Here is a 23,976-nt window from a genome sequence, read left to right as displayed (position 1 = left end):
CTGTTGGCAATCTCATCATTTACTGCACACAAACATCCTAGTTCCAGACTGGCCTTTTTTTTCTATGACACACACACACACTCACATTCACACACACACACGTTTTAGAATTGATTTTAAAATACTGCTGCCTATCTATTTAAGTCTCCGACTTGCTTTCAGAATATTAACTCTGCAGACCTCTCGGGTCATCTGGGGCTGTTCTGTTAAATTTTTGCCAGGTTTAAAACTTAGTAAAGCTTAAAGGATCGGTGTGTAGGAGTTAGTGGCATCTAGCGGTGGGGTTGCAGATTGCAACCGACTGAATACCCCTTGCCTCATCCTCCCCTTCCAAGCACATAGGAGAACATACGCTGCTTGAGAAACTCGCAAAAAATGTGAAAGGCCTTATCTAGAGTCAGTGCTTGGTTTGGCTCCCTCTGTAGATATTGAGGGCTCATGAAATGCAATGAAAACACAAAGATTCTTATTTTCAGGTGATTATACACTATTATTATAGATAGCAAATAGGTTCCCCTAACTCTTACACACTGGTCCTTTAAGTTATTATGTTAGAGAAGTGGAGAAAACTTCCATAGGACCGCAGACTACTTTTGAATCTTGAAAATACAGAAAATGTTCTCTGCCTTTTTTATTTATCTGCTTCTATTCTCATTTAATCTTTTTTGTAGTACACAGTCTTTATATTTAACACACTGATTTTTCTTTGTATATAGAATGTGCTATATAAATCAGGTTTGCCTTGCCTTGCTTGTTCATCAGCAGAGTTTGCTAATTACCACGGTACAACAGATATTTCCGGAGGAGGAAGTGGCCACCGAGGACTTGAACCAGCAACCCCGCCTCCTCCCCTTCAGGAGAGTGGATGAATTCAGTGAGAGAGGACTCTTCAAGGTAACTAATCCCTCTCTTTCTTCCAGCTCATTCTCTCCAGCGAACAGACTCATCCTCAAAATTGCATCCCAATGAGACACGCCTGCACGAACACACACAATATATGCATAAGATACTCTTACACACACACACACACACACACACACGACTCTACCCCCGATCCCACTTGGCTCTGGAGAAGCGCCACTGCCCCTCCTACCCCTCTGTCAATAAGCCCAGTTTGGAAACACTTTAAACAGACTTGCACATTGCTCCGCTACAAAAAGGGAAAACTTCAAGACATGCTCTCCTCCATACCCGCAGGGTTAATTAGAATTGTTTTAAACAGCCACTGCCATGCTTTTTAAACATTTATGGGTGCATGCATTACAACTAAGGCATTAACATATCCAGAAAGTTTAACCTCTTCTCTGCTCCCTGGTTCCATTATGAGGAGCAGAGGGGAACGAGAGAGAGGACAGTTGACCTCTGCTGCCCCCTGTGTTACGGCTGAAAAACAACAAGGGAATTTTCAATGAGGAGCAGCAGCCAGCTTTGGATCAGAGGAATCGGAGCCAAGCCACCATGCCGGCTGAATGACAATCAGCTTGTATGTTAGTGATGAGAGAGCTCTAAACCCAGAGGCTATGTAGTACCAATAAAAACATACATTATTCACTAACAGGGACATACAATGAGCAGTAGTGTTGAATAAAAAGATGAGTGAGACAAGAATTACAGTTGTGATCACTCCAAGGCAAAACCACAAATACAAACAATACATTTAGATATTTCAACAGAATTCATTATTTTTAGATCCTATTAAAATTATATATTTTGGGGTAAGTAGTTCTACGAATGTACACACAGCTCAGCATCAGAGTGATCCAACATCAAATTTTTTATTTGAAAGGTTAATCATAGAAGTCTGTTTTTGTCTGCAATGTTAAAATGTCTCATTTGATAAATAATTATTCATAAAAGCAATAAAATCAGGATTATCATTTTTGAATGTGGAGCCTGTACTATGAATTTCTTTGGGAAATATTTGGAGCTTAAAAGTAAAGACAGTGGGTGTTTCACAAATAACCCTTCGCTCAGATAAAGTCACTCAACCCCTACCTCACAGAAAAGTGTTAATTTGTCATCAGGCAGCAGACCGTTGGCCTCGTCCAGCAGGAAGTCCCTCCTTATGAACTTTTTGAAACCCCAGTCCTTCCCCTGGACAAAACGGTATGCTCTCTGGCTCTCTGAAAGAGAAAACACACGGACAAACAAGGCGAAACAAGATTATTTGGAGACTTTCACAACGTGATTAAGCTCTGTGTGTGTGAATGTGTGCGCTAAAGAGAAAGTTTGTTATGAGTCATGGCCATAAGCAGCGGAGGAACAATGGCGAAAGAGGCTGGGTGCAGGAAGTATTGCCTGCAGGGAGCTTTTAACACTTCAGAAGAAAACAGAATCTCTCTCTCTCCCTCTTTCACTCTCTGTATCCTCTGCCACATAAAGACTAGTGGTAAACATGAGACAGAACTGCTGTGCCTCTTTGGCCAAGAAGTGAGAAATTGCAGGGATCAAAGCGGTCCAATTATCATGTGTTTATGGAGTGCCAATTATCTCTGACAGTGGCAGGAAGGATTCTGTAACACTCAGTTGCACTACAAAGACACAGGAAAGGTGCTGGAGTTCTTGTGTGTACAATAGTCACACTGTGGGGGCGGTAACAGCTATCTACAGTCACCTAACAGTCACAAATGCTCACATACGAGGTCAAAAGATAATGACTACGGACTATGACTGCCCCAGAGATCACAGCAAATTAAAGCTAATTGCTGATAGAAAGAGAGCAAGCCACTAACGCATAAATTCTGCAAGTAACTGGAGTTCCGTTGGAGGAACGTAACACCATGCTTTGGAGAAATTACATCATTCGCCATTTTGTTAATGAGAAGAAAATGCTTCCTCTGGCACTGCTCTGGGATTTCTGAATGTGTTCAGCTGAGCCAAGCTTCAGTGACAGACCCTTTCTGTGTATGGTGACATTGTTGTCCATTCCTATCAGGGTACCTTCACCACATGATTAAGGTAATAACTTAAGGATGTCCGTTATTATGTATCCTGTCCTGCAAAGAGTTAAATGGGATCAAATTAGTCAGGAAAATGCACCAGAAGCTACATAGGAAGCACTAGAAATCAATTTATTATTCAGTTATTTTCATTTCTTTGGCGGATATCATCAAGATCCTCCTAAACGTGACCTATACACATGATGTAACATGCATCTGGATGATTGGATTGTGTCGAGAAAGAGCAGAAACACAATCCAAAAGCAAATTCACTACAAACACTCTTAATATCAAATCACTAGAAGACGTTGTCCAGTGCTCATTTGGCTGTACTGACAATGTGTAAAAGTGATATGTCCCCAGTCTACATAAAGTATATCAATTCAATCTGTGTATAAATTAAATCAGAAAGCATACATGCAAACGCAACAGACTGCGACATAAGTATTAAGAGGATAGTGAGATGCCTAGCAGGCTGTGATTTGCAAGAGACATCTGATTTCAACCTGTGCATGAGGATTATTCTAATGTAACGGTTCGTATGGTATCCCTAGAGACATGAAATGCCATGAAGTGAAAATACAACTAGAAAAAAAAAGCAACTAACAAAAGCATCAAAATGTAAACTACCAAAATACACTATGCAAAAGATTTAACCCCCAATTTAGCTGATTTATTCAGTACCTTTCAAAGCCTTCAGTTTATCATTTATGAGATTTAAATGGGACATGCAAACAAGCTATATGCATCCACAATCTAGATTCAATTCATGTGTTAAAGCCAGATGAGGAAAAGCGATAAAGACAATCTTTGGGTCTTCTTTAGATCCAGTTAACGGGTACGTAGTAGGAAAAAGACTCGACTGAAACAAGCTCTAAGCTACACAGTCACCACACATACGAAGAGGTCATCACCTCTCACGTTCACACATCTGCAGTGTGTGCACACTACATGTGTTTAGCCGCGGCAGTTCAAACAGATTGCTCTTTAGGCTGCTCTTGCGCAGAGATCCCAACAGGAGATCTGCTGACAGATCACAGTGGGAAGCACTGAAGTATCAATGCTGCCGTAAGATCCTTTGTCAAATCCCCTGTTTGGATCTGAGGGAAGAGGGGATTGGTGGAGGAGTGCAGTGCATATGCAGTTATTTGCACCACTGCTCATGCAGGGGGTCCTTCACTGTAATCCCCTGCCTCTGGAGACTGTGTACACAAAGAAGCTGACAGAAATCACCATGCAAACACACACACATCCGCATAAGCATAAGCATGCATGCAAGCCAATGCACAAAAATTACAAATCTATGCATTCCACTTTTTCACAGTACTCTACTTTATTCATTGTTCTGCTACTGTGTGTAACAGAGTGTCAGTGTTTCCAGAAAAGACACTGAGATTTCTCAACCACAGTCGAGCAGGCTTGAAAAGACAGTCAAACTTCTGTGGCCTTGTTACACTGTACTGTTTGTGGCTGGGTAGACACAAAGCAATAGACTTAGCACCTGGATTTACTCTCAAAGGTCTGAAGAAACTCTTTCTCTACTGACTTTCACCCTCTCTTTCATGTCCTTTAAACATATTTGATAAGACCAAGCATGAGAGGCCCAGATGAAGTCCCTAGGCCAAGAATCTCCTTGTGAAGTTGTGTTATTTGGGTATGAAACGAGACTAGCAGCGATGAGTGAGGACTTCCCCAGTGGCAGTATCTAAAGCTAAACTCGGGTGTGAGATAGGTTGGCAGGAGAGTGAGATGGGGGGGAAGAAAGCCAAGAGGAAGAGTTGAGGAGAGGTGAGAGGGAATGCTGAAAGAAGCTCCAGCAGACTGAAGGGAAAGGGAGAGAGAGGTGTGACTTCTTCACTGCTTACCCGTGACAGTGAGGTGCCTGTGTGTGTGTATGTGTGAATGTGCACATGCATACAGCCACCGATGATAAGGGTGTGTGTCTGTGTGTGTGCTGAGCTCAGCTAATGTCATGCTGCCATCTCTAGTGGGGCATCAGAAACCTGCACTGGCAGAGAATCAACTGCAGGTCAGATCGCTGGCACTCACTCTTTCAGTGAGCTGGCCAAGGTGGCGGGAGTGCAACCACTCTGCCAGAATACCAAAGAGAGCTGGAAGCTGATGGAGGGGGTCGGCACAACTGAGATATCCAACGGGGAAAAGTGTGAGAGATGAAAAAGACTGGTAAAAAAGAGATATTAACAAGTGCTGATAGTGGATTGTGTTAAGTCTCACAGCACCTATGGCGATGACATATAGAGCTCATTAACATATGGGACTCTTATTGTGGAATTTGTGTGAAAAATCACAGTTACAATGTGGATGTGTGTAAGCACCATGAAGATGATTCTCAAGTTTTTACCATGCTGCGGTGCACTTTGATAGTTTCCCGCCAGTGAAGAGTGAAGTTTCTCACCCTGCCAGAAAAAGATTGAAGGTGATCAGGAAGGTGAGAAAAATGAGGTCTTAGCTGGAGACAGAGAGAAGAAGAGGAAAGCGGGAGCTATGCCATGGTGTTTAAGTGAGCAGGGCATCCATATTCAGGCGGAGGGCTCAGGGGCACGGTTGGCACACAGAACGAGAAGGTCGCCAGAAGATGAGCCGGCATGTAGAAAAATAACAGCCGACACAGCAGCCAAAGTCAACATCTCTCTTCCTGTCTGTCACTCTTCTGGCCTTATCTTTCACACATTCGACTTTAGCAAAATCCCTTCACTAACCATTACTCACAGCCACCAACAGATCACACTCGCAATCGTTCACGTTCTATTGACGCGAGAGGGCAATTAGCATAGCCATTAACAGAGCAGACCGCGGTCCATACAAGTATACATTTATCTCACGGGTAACAAAGTTTAAAATCCTAAGTTAAAACTTTATTCTACACACTGATTCACATTGGTTGGCATAAAGCAGACTGATACACATATAAATATGACACACAGTCAGAGAAGAAAATCTAATTCTCTATTGAACATTGAGCTCTGTAAGCTTGTGTCAGCACAAACGTGTTTATTGACATTCTTTCTACCAATGTCAATACCATCTGATTATGTAAAGACTGACCAATAGCTTCTACTCTATTAGCCGTGCTCCACTCACCCACACAGAATGCCTGATCACCTCCATCAGTTACTGAGGGCAACAGACTCTGACAAGCTCAAAAACCCAACGCTTCAATTAACCAAAACCAAAAACACTGAATCTCCAGCTACAAAATATACAAGCAGCCTACACCAAAACCTGACATAACTAGACTCTCCGGCCAACTCATACACACATAAGCTCACTTTGCTGTTGGCTACAACACAACAAAACCATTGTCTGTAGGGGAGACTTAACAAGGAGACGATTTGAATACAAAAGAGCTTGCGACAGAGGATGAGAACTTTCCATTTCTCCTCTCCGAGCTGTCAGAACAGGAGTCCGCAGGGGGGCAGATGTTTTCTCTGGCAAAAGGAGGAGGAAGGGGGATAAGGGGGAGGGGTGTCAAGAGACAAGTTACAACCCACCAAAAGCCTCAGAGGAGAGAACCAGCACATTAAGCCACAGAGAGAAATGATGTGGCCAAGCCGAGAGTACGGGAGTATGGTGTCGGGAGGGGGTGGTGGGCTGCCACCGCTGCCTGAATCTATCTCCATTAGCAAGCACGGACCATCAGAGGATCCAGACACAGACACACACTCTCTAGTGGGGGGCTCAAGGGCTGACTGATGCAGATGTGGTGTTTCATCAGATAATGTCAAGCTTTCCAGTCAAAATCTGCCATCGTACTGAAGCCTTATATTTATAGCTCCTCCTCTATGTACTGCAGGGACACTTTAATTCTCAGTCTGCACGAGCCAGACAACACATCAACACAAATCAAAATGTTATACCAGCTCAGAGTCTGGGGAAAATTAAACAACATGTGTATGGCCAGTGCTTTTGCATTGGTGACAGAAACTGGCTTGTAAGCGAGAGTTTGCCTCATCCAAAAGCTACAAGAGTCAGAAATCCAAACCGACACCTGCAACACAAACTTCAGCTCTTCAGCTCAGCACTGAGGATTTCCATCAGCACGATTCTGACATGTGTCTTCAATAGCAATGTTAGTCTGCTATATTTCAATACCCTGTACCCACTACAGTTTCAAAACTTTTCTTTCTTACTGATTATCTACTACTACTTAAAGTACACAGATAATATGCACTGTATTAAAAATGGTCCCCACAGGGACAAAGGTGTATAAGCAGGCCGAGCAGTGACCTGCCACATAAACAGTCCACAGCCACCCAGCTTCCTTAATTAAGGCACTTTGTTTTTATTTGGCCTTTTTTCCTTGAGGTTTGGATTAAATTGGATTCTAAATGATCCAGAACCGATAGAGCAATCTTTACGGCCATATTCTTAGACGGAGTGCTCACTAAACTGTCACAAATATGCTGGCAGTTGGGTAATTTTCTCCTGTGACAGGGCGAGCGAAGTGGAGGGCCCAGGTCTCCCCAGGGGGATTGAGGGAAGATTGGAGGAGGGCATATGGCAAGAATAGGATGGGGCGTGCACCATAGAGCACACCATTTATAGCCGAAAGCCCCTTGAGACACAAAAAGAGAGGAGAGGAAAATGAGATCCTCTTCACTTCACTCGGTATTCCCCACATTCAGGCATTTCGGGGGTCATTTAAGGGAGCAGTGCTCACGCAATGGCCAAGCAGTAAAGTCAAACACCTCAAAGGTCTGTTTATTACTCATACAGGCAAATATACGCAGGCAAATCCTCTCCACAATATCATGTAGCCACCAGCAGTATTATGGCCAGGAGAGAAAGCTTTAAGGACAATAACTGCAGTAAGGTTCTGTTTTCGTGAGACTGTCGCTGAGAGTTAAGAGGTGGTATTCCAACATTACAGGGCAGTAGTGGAATAAAAGGATGAAAGAAAAACAAAGTGACACCGTGAATGTGGAAGAACAGAGAGAGAGGTCTAAGTGAGCAAATGAGGGACTGAAAGTACACACGAGGGGGTGGGGGTGTCAGGTTCACATGGGGGAAATATTTCTCAGCAGGAAAAATGATTTCCCTTTCTACACAACCTGCACCGCAGGGGGTTGTACACAGTTACACTGCCTTCGATTCAAACACACTTCCTCCTCCCACCTCTCCTCTCCTCTCCCTAACTCCCACGCCCCATCCTCCCTCCTCCACGCTTCCTGTACAGTATGCTGCAGGGCGCTGGGAGAGAGGGAGGCAGCCAGAAAGCCTGATAACCAGGAAGCGGTCACATCTGGCCCTCACTAATTCAATTCCACACAAGTTTGCTTTTCCTCCCCATAACATAACCTAATTAAAAAAAAAAGCAGGATTCATTTCCAATTCATCAACAGGGAGAGAGGCGGACGAAGACTTCTAAAAAGGTTGGGTCTTTTTTAATTAAAATCAAAATTGCCCCACGCTACTTTGAATTATATATTTACCAGAAATGAATCCAACCAGCAGTGATTACACAAGCCCATATGGCTATCAATGCCTCCCATTATTCGACACACTTGGGAGTATTAGACACACTCCCCACCTCCTACATTCACAAATTTCAGCGCCCCAAAGACACAGGTGTGACAGGAGTTTTTAATTTTCAACCTATCAAACTTTGAGATATGCTCAGTTTTCTGCTGAACGTAGACTTCTCTGCAAGTTGGGCCCAAAAAGTTTTTTTCAGTTATTAACACCAACTTATTTTCCAATAAAAAGTTAAGAAAAGCGTAGAAGTGGTAGAAATGAAAATGAAAATGAGGGAGGTGTATGTGTTTCAGAGAACAAGTCAGTATCAGTTGTTTCAGGCTAGGGTCAGACTTACCCATGGCTTTGGTCTCTTCTCCCTTGGCATTGAGGATAGAAAACTTAAACTTGGCGCGCACCTCACTTTTTGGGCAGCTGACTAAGAGCAAGTAAAGTGATAGATAGTCTTTACTCTCCTCATCCAGACCTTTAGGGTTCACACGCAAACACCTGGAAAAGCAAGAAACACTCCGATCAGACAGATAAAGCTCAAAGGCACTGTGATGCTTCAATTCCTAGAAGCATTTCTCTCAATGTTTGTATGCAATTAGGCTATTCTATTAGGATTGACTGAATCTGTTAATGAGTATGAACGTATTTCAGACTTATTCTTAAAAAACTGTTTCCATCTTTCAAAACCTTCACAACCTCAGCCTGGAACTCAACATGTAGTTCTTGTCATATTGACATCATGATTTTTTTCCCAGGATAACAATAACATCTCAGCAGAGCTGATTTTGCAATGCATGCTACTGTATATTGCATGAATCTAAGATATATAATGCTATCTGTTGAAGTGATGTTGAAAATACACCCTTAAAAAAGCCATTTTTTACAAAGCTGAAATACAAACTATACTCTATTTATTCTCTCCTGTAATGAAAAGCTTTCACTTTCACAGAGTTTTATAGAGGGCTGAGATGAAACACAAGGGACCAAACAGCAAAGAGTCTGAGTCTTTTCCACACAAAAACAGCAACATAAACACATATGCCAATATTTCAATGTCAAACAGCAATAAACTGGCGAAAGGATTAACTGCCACAAGCAGAATATTTCACTGATCAAGTGTGCACAAGAAAGGTAAGAAACTCCTCTACCTCAACAAACCAACTGTATCAGTATCCATATGGTATTGTAGCCTAGACATTAACATAACATCGACTATATGACCCATCTCTTTATTGACTAGCTTTCTGGCTAACTTCCCTAAACTTCACGTGATCCTAACCCTAAATCTACTCCAGATCCAGTGTTCGAAGCAGGATGCATTAATTTTCTTTCAAAACAGAAATACGTCAGGCACAAGGAAAGTAATTTTTACCCAGGGTAATCAAAAGGCTTGCTGTCTTCCGTACTTCAATGCTATGGCTGAGTCAAAGTCTTTTCATGTTTACACAGAGCAATTTAACAAAAGAATCATAGCTTTGCACGACGCATTTGTAACATATGGTTTGTTTTTTACACAGGCTGTTGTAGAACAGTAACATGAAAGCCATTACTATGGCCATATGGACTACTACTTGTACATGTGCCTCTGGGTAGCTATAATTTTGCTAAACCTTTTAAGCCAAATATATTCTACACTTTAATAAATACAGTAATAATATTCATGTGCAGGAGCTCTCTAGATTCAACTCTGACAAGAAAAATCAATATCTATACATATATTCTGTAATGTATAATTCATTTGGAAGGCAATTTCACAATAACTCCAATACTTGCCTACTCAAATGACCTCTATTAAAAAACAGTCGGAAGGTAAAAAACAAATGGTAGTGAGTGATTTGAGTCTGTACTCATCTGCATGCAGCTACAACATTTTAGATCCTTCATACTAGCAATATACTTCAGAATGTCCATTTCAAATAATGTTATTTTTTCCTGCATTGATAACGTACCCTAAATTCTTAACTGATTCTTATTAATTTAGTATAAAACAAACAGAATACATCTTTTCATTGTTGTTATTTTTACAATTTTGCTCTCTTGCTGTAATGCCTAATGCCTAATGGTGTGGGGGTGACCCGCAGTGCACTTTGGATATCATTTCTCTAACAAGCACCGGAGAGCATCGGAGAAACAGGCAATAATGTTACTGACAGTGGGGTATGATACAGAGGGCTAGAAGAGAATAGTCAGAATTGTTCACCCAGATTACACGAAAAAGCTGATAGACAGTCTTGGTTAAGCACTAAAAGGAGGAAAAGGACTAATGGTATAATCCAACTTCAAAAGCAACTTAGATTGATGCGGTATCTGAAGAAAAGCCAAGTTCTACTCTGAAATTCTTTATTTCTTATTTAAGACGGTAATCAATCCCAGACATACGGCTATATTCATTACCTTTGGCCCCCTGAAATGTTTATTGCCATGTTTTTGTGTGACATACAGAATCTGTTTCCCTGCTATCTGATAGCTCTTCTGTGAACCAAAAACAATGTCATGTCATTTTATTTCAACACTATTCAATATCCTTATCTTAAGTCTTGCAAGTGTATCTTGAGTCTAGCCTACTGTATACCTAATAAAAACAGGACAGCTCTTCATGTGGATCTACTTTGTTGTCATAATCAGAAGTTCTCATCAATCCAACAATCAGTGTCTCAGTCTATGGGAGTCAAGGTTGCAGTGGAATCAGGCTGAGACAGGTGGCTCCTACATCCCAGCCACTTTGTCCTGCTCCTCCAGGGGATCCTAGGGCTTTCTCAGGCCATAGGGGATAGAGTAATCCCTCTAGTATGTTCTAGGTCTCCCTCAGGGTCAATAAAGTCCACCAGCTCTTCCAAAGCACATTAGAGCAGACTGAAATAATATTGCTCCTGCTAAATCTGTGTTTTAACAACTGACTAATAAGCCTCATTTTCAGTGCACTGCAATAAGCGAGCCTGGGAGGTTGAGTAGTGTGACAACTCGATATTATGAGTAGACGTTTTTTAAAGATGGAGACAAAACCCATAATGCCTTCCCACTTTTGTTTTGACTAGCTCTTTGACCTCATGAGATGAGGTGACTCTGCCTCCTCTACAGAGGAAATATGTCAAACATACAGCAGGTCTGTGTAGTCAACTGGCTATATTTAAAATATTTCCTGTGTTAGTATGCTTGAATTTATATTTAACACATCCTGGCATTAATCATGGTTTTATCTGTCACTCTGAGCCTATGTGAGAAAGTGAAGATAGAGCCACATTTGTCTAACTTCAAGCATGAAAAAGTGGCAACTGGATGCTGAAGGGTTTAATCGTTTGAAAACGATGTTCTACTTCTCAAAGGTGCAACAAGTGAATGATCCTTGAGCGAGTTGTTGGAGAAAGTGTTCTCCATTCTCTATTTCTGATAGCTAAAGTGACCAGCCTTCACTAACCATTTGAGTTTGTCGTTGGCTCCTGAGGAGAAAGTGGAGCTTTTGATGACCTCTCCCATCTCCTCACGGCAGAAGCTGAAGTTGTTGATGGTCCACATGTAGGAGAACTTTACCACTTTGATCTGCGCAGGAAAAGAAACAGCGAGAGCTGAAACCAGATATCTTTATTTATATATTTATCTATTCTATATGGGTAAGTGGTGTTTGGTCAGCCTGGACTTCAAAACCACACATCAAAACTGCCTTTCATCTTAATAAACACTGACAACAAACGGAGGGAAAGAAGAAAGGATATTGTAAAAGTGGCAACAGAAAAAACAAAACAATTTTGCAAAGACAGAGGAGATGAAAAAACAGACATCATCAATGACATACTTTATCTACCTTGGCTCTTAACAGAAAAGTGGTGTCTGAACTAGCATAGTCTCTACTGCAATGACAGGAACAAACACAATTGCACAGTATAGGTAATGTTTTAAAAATAAATAAATAAATAAATTAAGAAATTCTATTCAACTGAACAATTACCTGTCAAATTAAAGGTGAAATGTGTCTGTCTTGACAAACGGGCATAGTTTCAAAGAGCAAAAGCAAAATAAACCCAACTGTTTACCAGCTGTCCTATTCACAGTTAGCTCTGTCTAACATTATGCAAAAACTGGACTATCAGACCGTTAGCTAAGCCCTCCGTGCTGCGATGCGCTCCGATAGCATGCTGAGGAAAACAACACATTTTTGTGTTGCAAACAGCTTTCAGATAAAATATGAGGTAGATAACACATCTATATGTCTATCTGTCAATCAGTGATTACACCCTTAAAGGACCAGCATGTGGAGATAAGATTGCAACCAACCCTCCTCACCCTCCCCTTTAAACTACGGTGGCAGCAAAACTCTCAACGAGAGGCCCAATCTAGAGCCAGTGTTTAGAGTTAGTCTAGAGAGAGTGGTTTGTTTGTTTTGGGCTTCTGTAGAGACATGGCAGTTCAACGCTGCAACCTCCAGGGAAGAGGACCCGCTGTAGATAAAAACATATAGTGCCTATGAACATTATGGGCCCTATCTTGCAGATCTGAAACGCAAGTATCAAACGCAAAACGCAAGTAGCTTTGTGGGCAGATCTCGGGCGCTGTTGCTATTATGCCGGCGGGATAAATGACTCTTGCGCCCGGCGCAAATCTAAAATGGGTTGGTCTGAAGTAGCTACATTAGTCATAGGTGTGGTTTGGGTGTAACGTGCAATAAACCAATCAGAGCGTCATCTCACATTCCCTTTAAAAGCAGGCGCGCTTGTTCCATGGCGGACTGCTATTATAACGGCGGATTTGCCAGGCAGGGAACGTTTGCGCCGGAACACGCCTCCTCTTTTCTCTGAACCGCCCCCCGAAGCGCAAGTTCATTCCCTAATTTAAGGACGTGCGTCTGTGGAGGGAAAATTCCAATGTGCGTCGAGTGCAAAATAGGAATTATACAAGTGCCAGTGTACAAAGTCAATTGCGCAAGTCAGTGCAAGATAGAGCATTACATTCTATTTGTCCTCCTAAATGTCACACACTAGACCTTTCCTAGTACTGCACTGCTCAAAATCAATGCAGCAGAGCCGGAGATATCTTTTCCTTTTCTATTCCACGCATTCTTCTTCCTTAATAAAAAATGGCACCTCCATAACCCACAATGCAACTTGACAGCCAACAGTTCCGTCAGAGATTTAGATGTGCTATGTACTAGTGCCGGTTAATGCAGCATCAATCCGCTAGCCTAAAGCAGGGATGATGAGCGGGCTACAGAGGTCTGGTAAGCTCAGTTCTTTCTGACTCCACACCCACACCCAACCAACAATATCAGATTTCACACAGTCACAAAAGGCTTTACACAACTTTTTTCACACATGCAGCTGCACTGCACAAGACCTGCAAACAGACTTTGATTGTTAGTTGGTAAAGTTCTCCTTTAATTCCTAACAAAAAAGAATCTCACATTGTACTGAGTAGTAGTTGTGTGCTTGATCAACAAGAACAAAATAACTATTTGTTGAAGTGAAATTGAATGCAGTCTTGGAATGAAAGCAACCACCAAAGGTGATAAGCAGCAGCCAATCCCATGCACTCCCACACACACACACACACACACACACACACACACACACACACACACACACACACACACACACACACACACACACACACAGAACAGTGTCCTCACCTGAGTATAACACCAGCTCTCAGCCACGGGACCGCTGGACATTTCCACCGGGGGAGAGGGGCTTGGGACTCTGGACATTGCCAGCCTTGATGACTGAATGGGGCCGGAGCACCAGCCAGGTGTGGGGTGAGGTGGTATGGGGCGTGTAGGGGAGGGAGGTGCCAAAAATCTGTCAAGCTGGCTGCGTCTGAAACAACACCTGCTGTATGGAGAGCCGCACAGTTGCAACCAGTACAACAGGACGTCCAGACTCCAAAACAGCTACGGGCACCCTGTAGGGACACAGAAACACAGCCATTAAAATAACTCTGACTTTAAACTAGTGAAGCACATTACTATGAAAAGCTGTGAGCTTGTGTGTGTGCTAGTGCGTATGGGTCTGTGTGTGTGTGTGTCATGGCAATCCCTAATTGAATGGTTAGTCTAATTGAGTGCTATTTTCTAGTAAGTAAGGGCTCTGAATTTATTTGTTTTAAAGGAGGCTTCAGCATTCAAAGCACAGCAACGGCGCGCGCTCTGCTTCACTGGGGGAAGCCTTCCTTTGTCTGCGCGTGGTTTCGTCTTTGTTTTGCTTTGAGAGGAGCAGAGCACTGTGCCAGCCATCTGATTCCAGCCAGGCTGCACCCGTCCACCGTGGCTCTAAGTGAAGTGCAAGACTAAAGACCTTCATCTCAAGCTGCCAGTCTGTACTCACACAAACACACACACACAAGGTCACACAGTACTTTCTAAAGCCAGTGCTGACTAAGAAAGGTCAAAGTTGTTTTTATAAGAACCTGCATCCAGGATTTCTTTTTCATCCTGAAATGCTGCGATTGAGATTTGCCCTGCAATGGCCAAATCACTTCTGAGTTTCTATTTGTCGCAAAGAGAAACTTCCTTATTATTTTAGTCTAATTTTTGGTCCTTTTCTACACTAGCAGTCTCATAGGATTTTTTAAAAAAAAACTAAAAAGGAACATGCGACAGTTTGGTTTCAAAGCTTTGTTTCTCTGCTGCCTAAATCTCTCATTTCCGCTGGTTTCCCCGCTCTGCTCCTCTCAACTTCTTATCCACACAATTCATACCTAAGTCATCACAAGGTCTCAGGATCTGGCTTTTCTCACTCAACCTGCACGTCCCCCCCGATCTCCTGCCAAAGAAACCCTTCTTCTCTGCTGCTTAATTAGTGGCTGATTGAAAGAGAAGTTCAAGACCCAAGAAAAACTTGCCAAAAACTGAGTATCAGACCGAGGAGGCAGAGAGACAGAGAAAGAAATGAGAGAATGGGTGAAAAGGGAGAGAGACCTCTGTCTTCGCGAAGCGGATTGTAGACAGGAGAGGCGACCTCGACAGCTCCAGACCCAGACACGACTTAATTAATGTTTAGAGATAACGCCTGGATCCGATCTTCCTCAATCCAGTGCCCCCCTTTTCTTTCTTTGTGCTATTTGTATCTGATGAAAAACACTGGTGGCATTTTCGCTCAGTAAAACAATAAAATATTAATCACAAAAGTTGGGAGAACAAGGCTGCACTGATTTGCAATTTAAATTACCTGAGACTTCCTGGCAATTAATTATAGTCCATATGAGTGAGTGAGGGCGTATACGCAGATTTCCGACCACGTGTGTTGCTCTCTGTGTGTGTGTGTGTGTGTGTGTGTGTGTGTGTGTCATCATCCGGGCTTTGTTTCACAGCATATCTAAAGCACAATTTACCAAGTGATTTTCTCGTATTCTGTCCCTTACAGAGCGCCATAAATGCCAAGTAATCACAGGGAATCAATTTAAGAAAACATGACAACACTGGCAGCACTGCTAACAGCCTCACAGATTTCTAAATAGACCCAGATGACACTTAGCCAGAATAAAGCAAAGGATGTTTTTTTTCATCCTTTTCATGACAAACATCAAGAGTGGAGCGGCAGGAGGAAAGAAGCAATAACATCTCTGAGATATGGAGATGTGTGCTAATCATAGGACTCCCTCAGAAGAAATGTCTGCAGACAGTTCATTCGTCATGGGAATCAGATGATGACATGGTGTGAATGGGAAGAATGACTAATAGGTGATAATGCACACGGCATAGAGAAAATAAATAATGTCACATTACAGTGTATGCTGGGCAAAGACTGTGTTCCTCCAAATGCAGTTAAAAGACAAAGTGAGGAGGTTATGGAGGTCCTGTGCTTCAGATAAGGAGTGTTGCTGCTACTTGGGCTCCATCAGCACCTTGTAGGTTGGATAAAAAGCAGGGGAAATAAGGATGAGGGTAAGGGTGCTCAGAGCAGAGCAATACAGAAAAAGAGAAAACTATTTTAGATTCTACACAGTGTAAGTCTTAATCTCTTCACTGACAAACACAGCAAACTAGCCAGACAATAGCTTGTCATACTGCAGACATACATACAAAGGCCCTGCAGTGAATACGTCACTGTGAAGACTATAATGTTCAGTTATTGTTGGGATTCAGCACAGCAATTTCTGAGGGCTGTATTGAATTGCACTATAATAGAGGGTCTGTATTTCCTCAAGTATAAACAACAATTGAACATCATGAGCTTCAAAAAGATACAATTTATTGCGTAGCATTTTCATTCGATTGCATTAGATTGTATCGGTTTTCATGAACGTGTTTACCACATATGCCACATTGTGATTTAGAACATGACGTTAGACTGACTAAGCATGGACTAAAATGCCACAAAATGTTAAAAGAAACAGTGTAAACACAAATTAAAAAACACAACTAAATAGATTTTATAATCATATGAAAAGGAGAAAATTAGCAAATTATTATTATTAATATTATTATTATTATTTATTATTATTAATTAATAGTTTTTGCTAGATAAAACATTTAAACTATCCATTCTTTTTCAAAATGGTTTCAGCTCTAATAGCATGTATTCACTGATGAAGAGCAATCTCCTGTTATGTTATGTGTTATCATTAGGGACCGTTCAGATGTCACATCTTTTGAACACGCTAATCCGTTATTTTTAATGGAGATGCAGGACAAGCGCCTCAAAATGAAAAGCAATGCTGTCATGATGAGCATTCGTTCATTCGTTTTTCATTGTGTCTATGTCTCTGGTGCACAGAGATGGAAACATCGCAGCTTTTTCTAATGCAGCAAGCACACCACAGGTCACGTGATCAGACTTAACCAACAGGCTCCACAGGACTTGCTTCACCTTTTCCGTACAACGAGGTAACAACATCAAGTTGAAAGGTCAGCCAAACTGAAGATGAAGAACAGCTGATTATACTCGCCCAGAGATACCCAGAGCTGTACGGCCTGTTCATTTTATTTTGACACAAACAGAAGGAACAATGCCTGGAGTTACTGTATAAGCTCAGAATTTGGAATAACTAGTAAACACGATAAAACGCTGTTTTTATGTTACTAACTAGCTGTGCTGGCCAACGTTAGCTCATTCAGTGAGGGCATTTTTGTTGTTTTTAGTTAAGTTTGTTTAGACAGTGAGGCTGACTGCTAAATTACCGGAACTTCATCATCGTCATGCGGTGACGTTTTCCACATGTTTTAGACGTAACATCCGAACAGTCACTTAAACGTGATTTGCAACATACACCAAAGAAGAGCAAAAAAGAAAGATTACTGTAACACATTATCTTTCATGTAACTTTGTACTTTGACAACACCACGATGAGTCTCCCTAACAGCTGTTTCGGCTGAACTGGGACCACCGAGCAGTCACCACAAAATCAAGACACAAACACATTTGTATGATTGTGAGTGTTTCTGTGCGTTCTGTATGTACAATGCAGCAAGTGTGTGAGTAAGCAGAGAGGGAGGGAAGGAGGATGGGCCTCCTCCATCCCACATCCTCACCCCATGCCTGTTTTCAGAGAGGGGAGCCAGATGAGGAGAGTGAGACCTGGAGCCCATTTATATTCATTACAGAGAGACAGTCTGCTCTCACTCTGCCAGTCCAGCCGCCATCTCTCTCCATCTCTCTGTCACACACCTCAACACGCCAGGGAGGAGAGTCTGACAAACCAACAGACAGATAGATTCAACTTCCTCTGTATAAACAAGAGCTAAGCGAGGTGAGGCCTGCATCTGCCTCCCTCATCAACATGAGATCTGGAGGCTGCCAGCTGCCCAGATACTGACCAGACCGTAACAGCCACCTTACATACAGCAACCACATAGTGAGTCAATACATGACACTCAGCTCACGGTGTAATAATGCGGTGATATTAACTCCATCTGTAAATTTTACAGGGTGATAGCATATATTTCTGGGCATATGTTACCTCCATCTGCAAATCTGATAATGTGAACAGCTTACAATGCATATTTACACTTGAGGACACATTTCTGTTCATTTGTTTTTCCATCTGTGCTTGTGACAATCTGAATAGCTGCTGATCCACAATGTCGCCTGCACAGCCACCCCAACCTGCAAGTCTGTCTATGAAGTCAATGCATATTTAAAGGACCAGTGTGCAGGATTTAGGGGGATCACACTTTTCACAGCCACCATAGGTCATGCTACACACTTGGAAAGGGAAGGGTGAAGGGTATTCAGTTGGTTGTAACTATGAGCCTGTAATACCCATCACACATCAGAAAATAAAACAAGTTTGCATTCCCCTCTCTCACCAAATGTTTGCAGTATGACCTCCACTGTCACTATCATTATGGCAAGATCCAAAAACATCTTCACTATCCCTAAAAATAAAAAGTCCTAAAAAGATAAAGAATCCTCCCTCCAAGGCAAATGCAGACGCTGTTTTCCCTTGAAAAGTCTTTCAAGGGAATTCGATTTTGTTTATACAATGATTAATTCTAAAGTCACATTAAGATAACTTTACAGTACCTTTTTACTGTTGAGGTGAACACACACTATATCTGCTGCTGGTAGTGCTGATGACATGCCCTTTATATGCAGTTACATCAATGGATTTTTATATGAAATTTTGAAGTTTGTCCCAAAAACCCTTCAGTATGGCCAGATGGCAGGGACTTCAGGCGACCAGGCCTGCTGTGAAATAGGAGGTGAAGAGTGACAGAACAGAGAAATGGAAAGCCTTCTGGAATTCATTACAGCTATTGCTGAGACTCTCAAAAAGATTAAATAAATTTAACATAAAAACCAAAAAACAAAAACACATTCTACAAGCAAGTACAAGCACTTACACACACACACACACACACACACACACACACACACACACACACACACACACACCGTGTCAGCATCTAAATTCCCTTTAACTTGCAAAATGAAAGGGAAACATCAAATACACAGAACCACCCACTATCTTGTCCCTCCGGGCTCCAATTCCTGCTGGGAGGGGAAGAAAACGGGTGGCACGGTGCTGAGACTCCACCACCAGGTGAACAGGGGGTGGAGCTGTGTGATTTGGTTGCTGCAGAAAAGGCTGCGATCACAGCAGGGATCCTGGAGTGTTTAGAGGGTCACCTTGCGCGACAATAGGCAGCGAGCAAAACAGTGAGGTACAGAGACGGGCTGCAGAGTTTAGAGGGACAGACTACAAAGATTGAAAACATGCCAAAAAGCTGAGGCTAAATGAGTGTTGCAGCTTTGAGCGTATGTGTGACGCATTTCTGAACGTAAATCAAACGCCCACATGCTAGCTCACTCTTCCAGAGCTTAGAGTCAACCCTGTGCTTTTTTAACAACCCCCCCCCCCCGCCCTCTTCCCTCCAGCTTGGGTGAGAAATCTGACAGAGGGTTAATGAAGCCTGTTCATTATAAGGTCAGATTCTATTAAAAGTGGACGGGAGCTCCAATGAAAGCTTACAGGGAGCATGTGCAGATGCATATGGGGGATCAGCAAGATTTATTAAGTGAAGAAGCTGACTCCCATTTCAAAAAATCATACACAGCCGGCTGGAGGTGTGCTTCCTGTCAGATAAGCACACTCTCAAAGGGATCACATGACGGAAGTGATTCCAACTCTCCGTCGTGAGAGATTCCGAAGTTTTGGCAGCAGACGAGCAGACGAGCAGACGGTCACGAGAGAGGAAAGCAGCCCAGAGGTGTCCCTGACATTAATGGCAAGAAAATCTAAACTATATGAGAAGCCGACGCAGGTTAAATTGGCAAGCGGCACAGGCAGGGGGAGGGAGAATCTTTTCTCAGGTTTGAGTGAAAGACACGCGTGTGAACAAGGCTGGATGTGGAGCACGTATGAAAACATGTCTGCTGTATGTAAAACAGTGTCAGTCCATCTTGCCCGAGGCACTGCTGATAGTCCTGACACTCACTCAGAGAGAGAAAAAGAGGGTGAAAACAGGGATAAGAGAATAATGGGCACAGTGGGCACACATGCATGACAGGGCTGAGCACGGACACGGCGGCGGGTTGGTGAGACGCTGGAGTGTGTCGGATCCAGGGCCGCAGGAGGTGTGATGGATTAAGAGGCACCGGCAGAGACAGGGGCCCTCCCTGAACCGTGGAGCAAACCCCAGTGAAACAACATCACCATCCCTCTCCATATCACTGATGGTCTCTCTGTCTCTTTCTCTTTCTCTACCTCTCTCTCTCTCTCTCCTTATTTCTCCCCTTTTTAAACCATCACCTTAACTCCCCATTTTCTCTGCCTCTCTGAAACCCAGTCAAGATTGCTATAAAACCAGACAACCATGCCAGTGCCACACTTCTTCCTCATTGCTATAGTCCTTCGTTTTGATTAAATGTCCTACTTTAGAAGATATAAGATTGAGAAATGTGCTAATTTGTGCAACTAAGCTGACAAAAAAATACTATAAGAACATCAAGAAAGTAAGATAGCTTTGCCTAAATTAATAATATTATACCCTAGCTGTACTTCACAGCTTTAAGTATAGATTTTACTACTGTGAGTGGCAATGTTAATTAACTTAATTTTGGTATCACCTTCCGAGATAAGCAGTCTTTATCTTGATGTTTTGGTCTACATTTCTAAGAGATCACTTCACAGTGTTGCTGTTACTTTGACATAAGAGCAGTTCCCAAAACCCAAAACTATAGAGGTGATTAGTGAAGCAACTACAAGTATAGTCATGGCAAAACACAATCATGTCTTTAATGTACAGGCTCAAACTGTTAACTAATTACTCAAACATGCATGTCACGTAGGCAACAGTGCAATAGTAAAACCTATATGATAAGACAGAAAGAAATCCTAGCTACCATGGCTCCATCATCATTCATTTATAAGCCTGCAGTGGATAAAAGCTGCCTAAAGTAATGCTAAGGTGTATTTTGTCAGCATTTGACCCTTGCCACCATCCTTTCCCCTCTCTCCCCATCCTTTCTGATATTCCCCAAATCCCTGCTTTGCTCTGTCGTTGCAGAGCTGACCAGCTTTCTGTGTGACTCAGTGTCTCAGTATAAAGGTCCAATCCTCAATCTAAACACAAACAAAAGGGCAGCTCCTACACAACATTCACCTACACGTTCAAACCATCTTTACGAGTAATTGACTTTAACTACGGTCCAAATGTAGAACACTTGTAAAATTCCCATATGTTGCCACAAAGCTGCAATCTATGAATAAATATCTGATACGTGAGTACATGGTCTGGTGTACCTCATTACACACACAAATACCTTTACCCCAATGACTTTCAGTCTTGGTAAATCACATTACACATGCAAATCAATCCATCTGCATAATCTTCTCCCAATATTTTGCACACTCAGCAAGAAACATCCGATATTACATATTTAATAAAACAGACATGGAAGAAAGATAAAGCGATCATTTGATGGACACAATCCTCTGGAAAACCTGCACTGCTGCTGTACTTACTTGGCAGTGGTAACAGCAACAGTGTACGAATTGAATGTTAGATAAGACCATATGTGTGCATATATACATTCTGCCATCCTGTCAAGAATCCAGGCTGGAGCTTTAAGTCCCACTTTTAAAGCTGTTCAGTCTGCGCTCTTGCTATTTGTGCTCACACACTACTCCAATGTGATCAATTAGGCCTCTATACTCACAGCACTCACACTCACTTGTGTGACAAAACATACCAACGCTTCTACACAAGCGCAGACACACACACACGCAGATAGAGAAAGCCAAATCCAAACTGAAAATTTGAGACTTGAAAAACAAAACATTATATACTCTGAGGCAGACATCAAACCACAGTGGTCCCATGTAGCCAAGATAACAACAGAAAAGTGCTTTCTAAATGACAAAATGATACTGGCTTCAGTCCACAGCTCTCTTTCACTCTGTGTCTTCTTCTCGAGCACAGACACCCACTGAAACACAGCTAACTCTGTCTAACAATCCAAATAAATACATCTTTTGACAGTTTACAGTATGTCTTTCTCAGAACAAAGCTGATAGAGAATAATATTTGTGCAACAGCATTTGCATGGAGCCACTGAGGTAAAGCTTCTTTCACCTTCATCCTCACGACCACTGGGTGTGCTCTTACGTATTACCCTGTCTGTTTATTTTCTGCCCTGCAGAGGCTCGCCGCATGAAGTTTCATTCTCATGAAGTGTACTGAGCTTGAAGCAAAAGGGAGGAGTGAATGGAGGGCGAGGGAGTTGTTTTGTTACCGCACTCAGTGCAATGATGCAATTTATAATTAAAATGCAAATAGAACGACAGGGAGTCTTCTCTTCACCTTATTTTCACTTTACTCCAACATTCTCTGGGGAGGCCCATCTCTGCCCGGGATCAATGTATCCAGAAGCCAGTAAATCAATTTTCATATGAAGCACTGAAATCAATTTGAGATTTAGGCTATACAAAATCTGTGAAAGTAGAAGCGACTGCTTGGCTGAGAGAAAGCTTGAGATGCATGGACAGACATATCCAGCCTTTGGCTATAAAACATTTTTCTACTTTGCTATGATGATGTGTGAGGGATCTTTAAAAGCTCACATCCCTAAACTGAAGGCTAAAAGCAATTATTTCAGCAACAAGAAAACACAGGCCTGTCTGACACATCCGCCATTGGCCTGTCTCTGTTTTGACTATAGCTTATCACAATAGGTGGCTCAAACATCCCCTAAGCTTCAATCTCAACAAACAACAAAGACAAACGCTGTGGAATGAATCATTTGGGGGGAGTTTTATTTCAAAAGTGTGCCTGACAGAGAAAACAGGGGGGAAGTGGAGAGGAGGCCTTTTTTAGTGGTTGTCCTTCAGCGTGACTTTGTCATGTAACACATTTCCAGCTCAATTATCTGCATCCAGTGGATTTCAAACACATTTAGCAAGGACCAGAGAGCTTGGTAATTAGCAGGAGGACTGGCTCATAAGGGGGCCAAAAACAAAGCCTGTCTTTAGCTCTATCTTTATCCTTTCCGCTTGTCTAATCTCTTCTGATCCATCTCTTTGCACAGAGGGTGTTGGACATCATGTATGCACTCAGTCAATACCTTCATATGCCAACAGGTTGTCAGCTTTTATAGACCAAAGCATGAAATTCTGTAAGAATAGGCTTGGAAAATAAGTGAACCTGACAGTGGGTTAATGATGATACTGTATGCAGCATAAAAAGCATTTACTTAGATATCATTTTTTTCTGAAAGTAAGCCAAGTGACATCCCAAGAATGCACAAACACAGAAATATGCCCACAGTACATACAATTGAAAAAAGGGTCCTATCACCCTGTTTGGGTATGTGACAACACACAGAAAAGGAAACCAAACTTCACCAACCTCCTACTGCAAATGTGTAAACCTAATTAATCTTCGATGAGACCAACCACCTTGGCTACTCATACGAGAGCTTGATATAACCATCAATAACTACAATGCACTGTGAATCTAGCCTAATATTTTTCTGATTCCCTAAGAAATCAGAACTTGTAGTTGTGATGACATTTCACACAGAAATACAGCATCGCGCAGAAATCGATTCAATGCTGAAAGTGTGTCATGACATGATGAGAATACCAAATATAAAAGGTTAAGACCATGTCAGACTTTGGC

At 42.2% G+C, this 23,976-nt stretch overlaps 1 protein-coding gene across 3 annotated transcripts in view; it reads right to left on the bottom strand.

The window, feature by feature from the left end:
• spop (speckle type BTB/POZ protein) overlaps positions 1-23,976 on the bottom strand; it is an 81,574-nt gene that overhangs the window by 30,848 nt on the left and 26,750 nt on the right. For all 3 annotated transcript variants that reach the window (XM_051388350.1, XM_051388348.1, XM_051388349.1), the window contains 4 exons: positions 14,044-14,315; positions 11,842-11,963; positions 8,773-8,924; positions 1,996-2,123 (listed from right to left, as the gene is read on the bottom strand). In XM_051388350.1, the coding sequence (XP_051244310.1) occupies positions 1,996-2,123; positions 8,773-8,924; positions 11,842-11,963; positions 14,044-14,121 (480 nt within the window). In that variant the 5' untranslated portion in view covers positions 14,122-14,315. The remainder of the gene's footprint in view (positions 1-1,995; positions 2,124-8,772; positions 8,925-11,841; positions 11,964-14,043; positions 14,316-23,976) is intronic.

The sequence above is a fragment of the Dicentrarchus labrax genome, unplaced genomic scaffold (assembly GCF_905237075.1).
Source record: "Dicentrarchus labrax unplaced genomic scaffold, dlabrax2021, whole genome shotgun sequence".
In the NCBI taxonomy this organism is placed as follows: domain Eukaryota; kingdom Metazoa; phylum Chordata; class Actinopteri; family Moronidae; genus Dicentrarchus; species Dicentrarchus labrax.
This window is presented reverse-complemented; position numbering and strand designations above follow the sequence as displayed.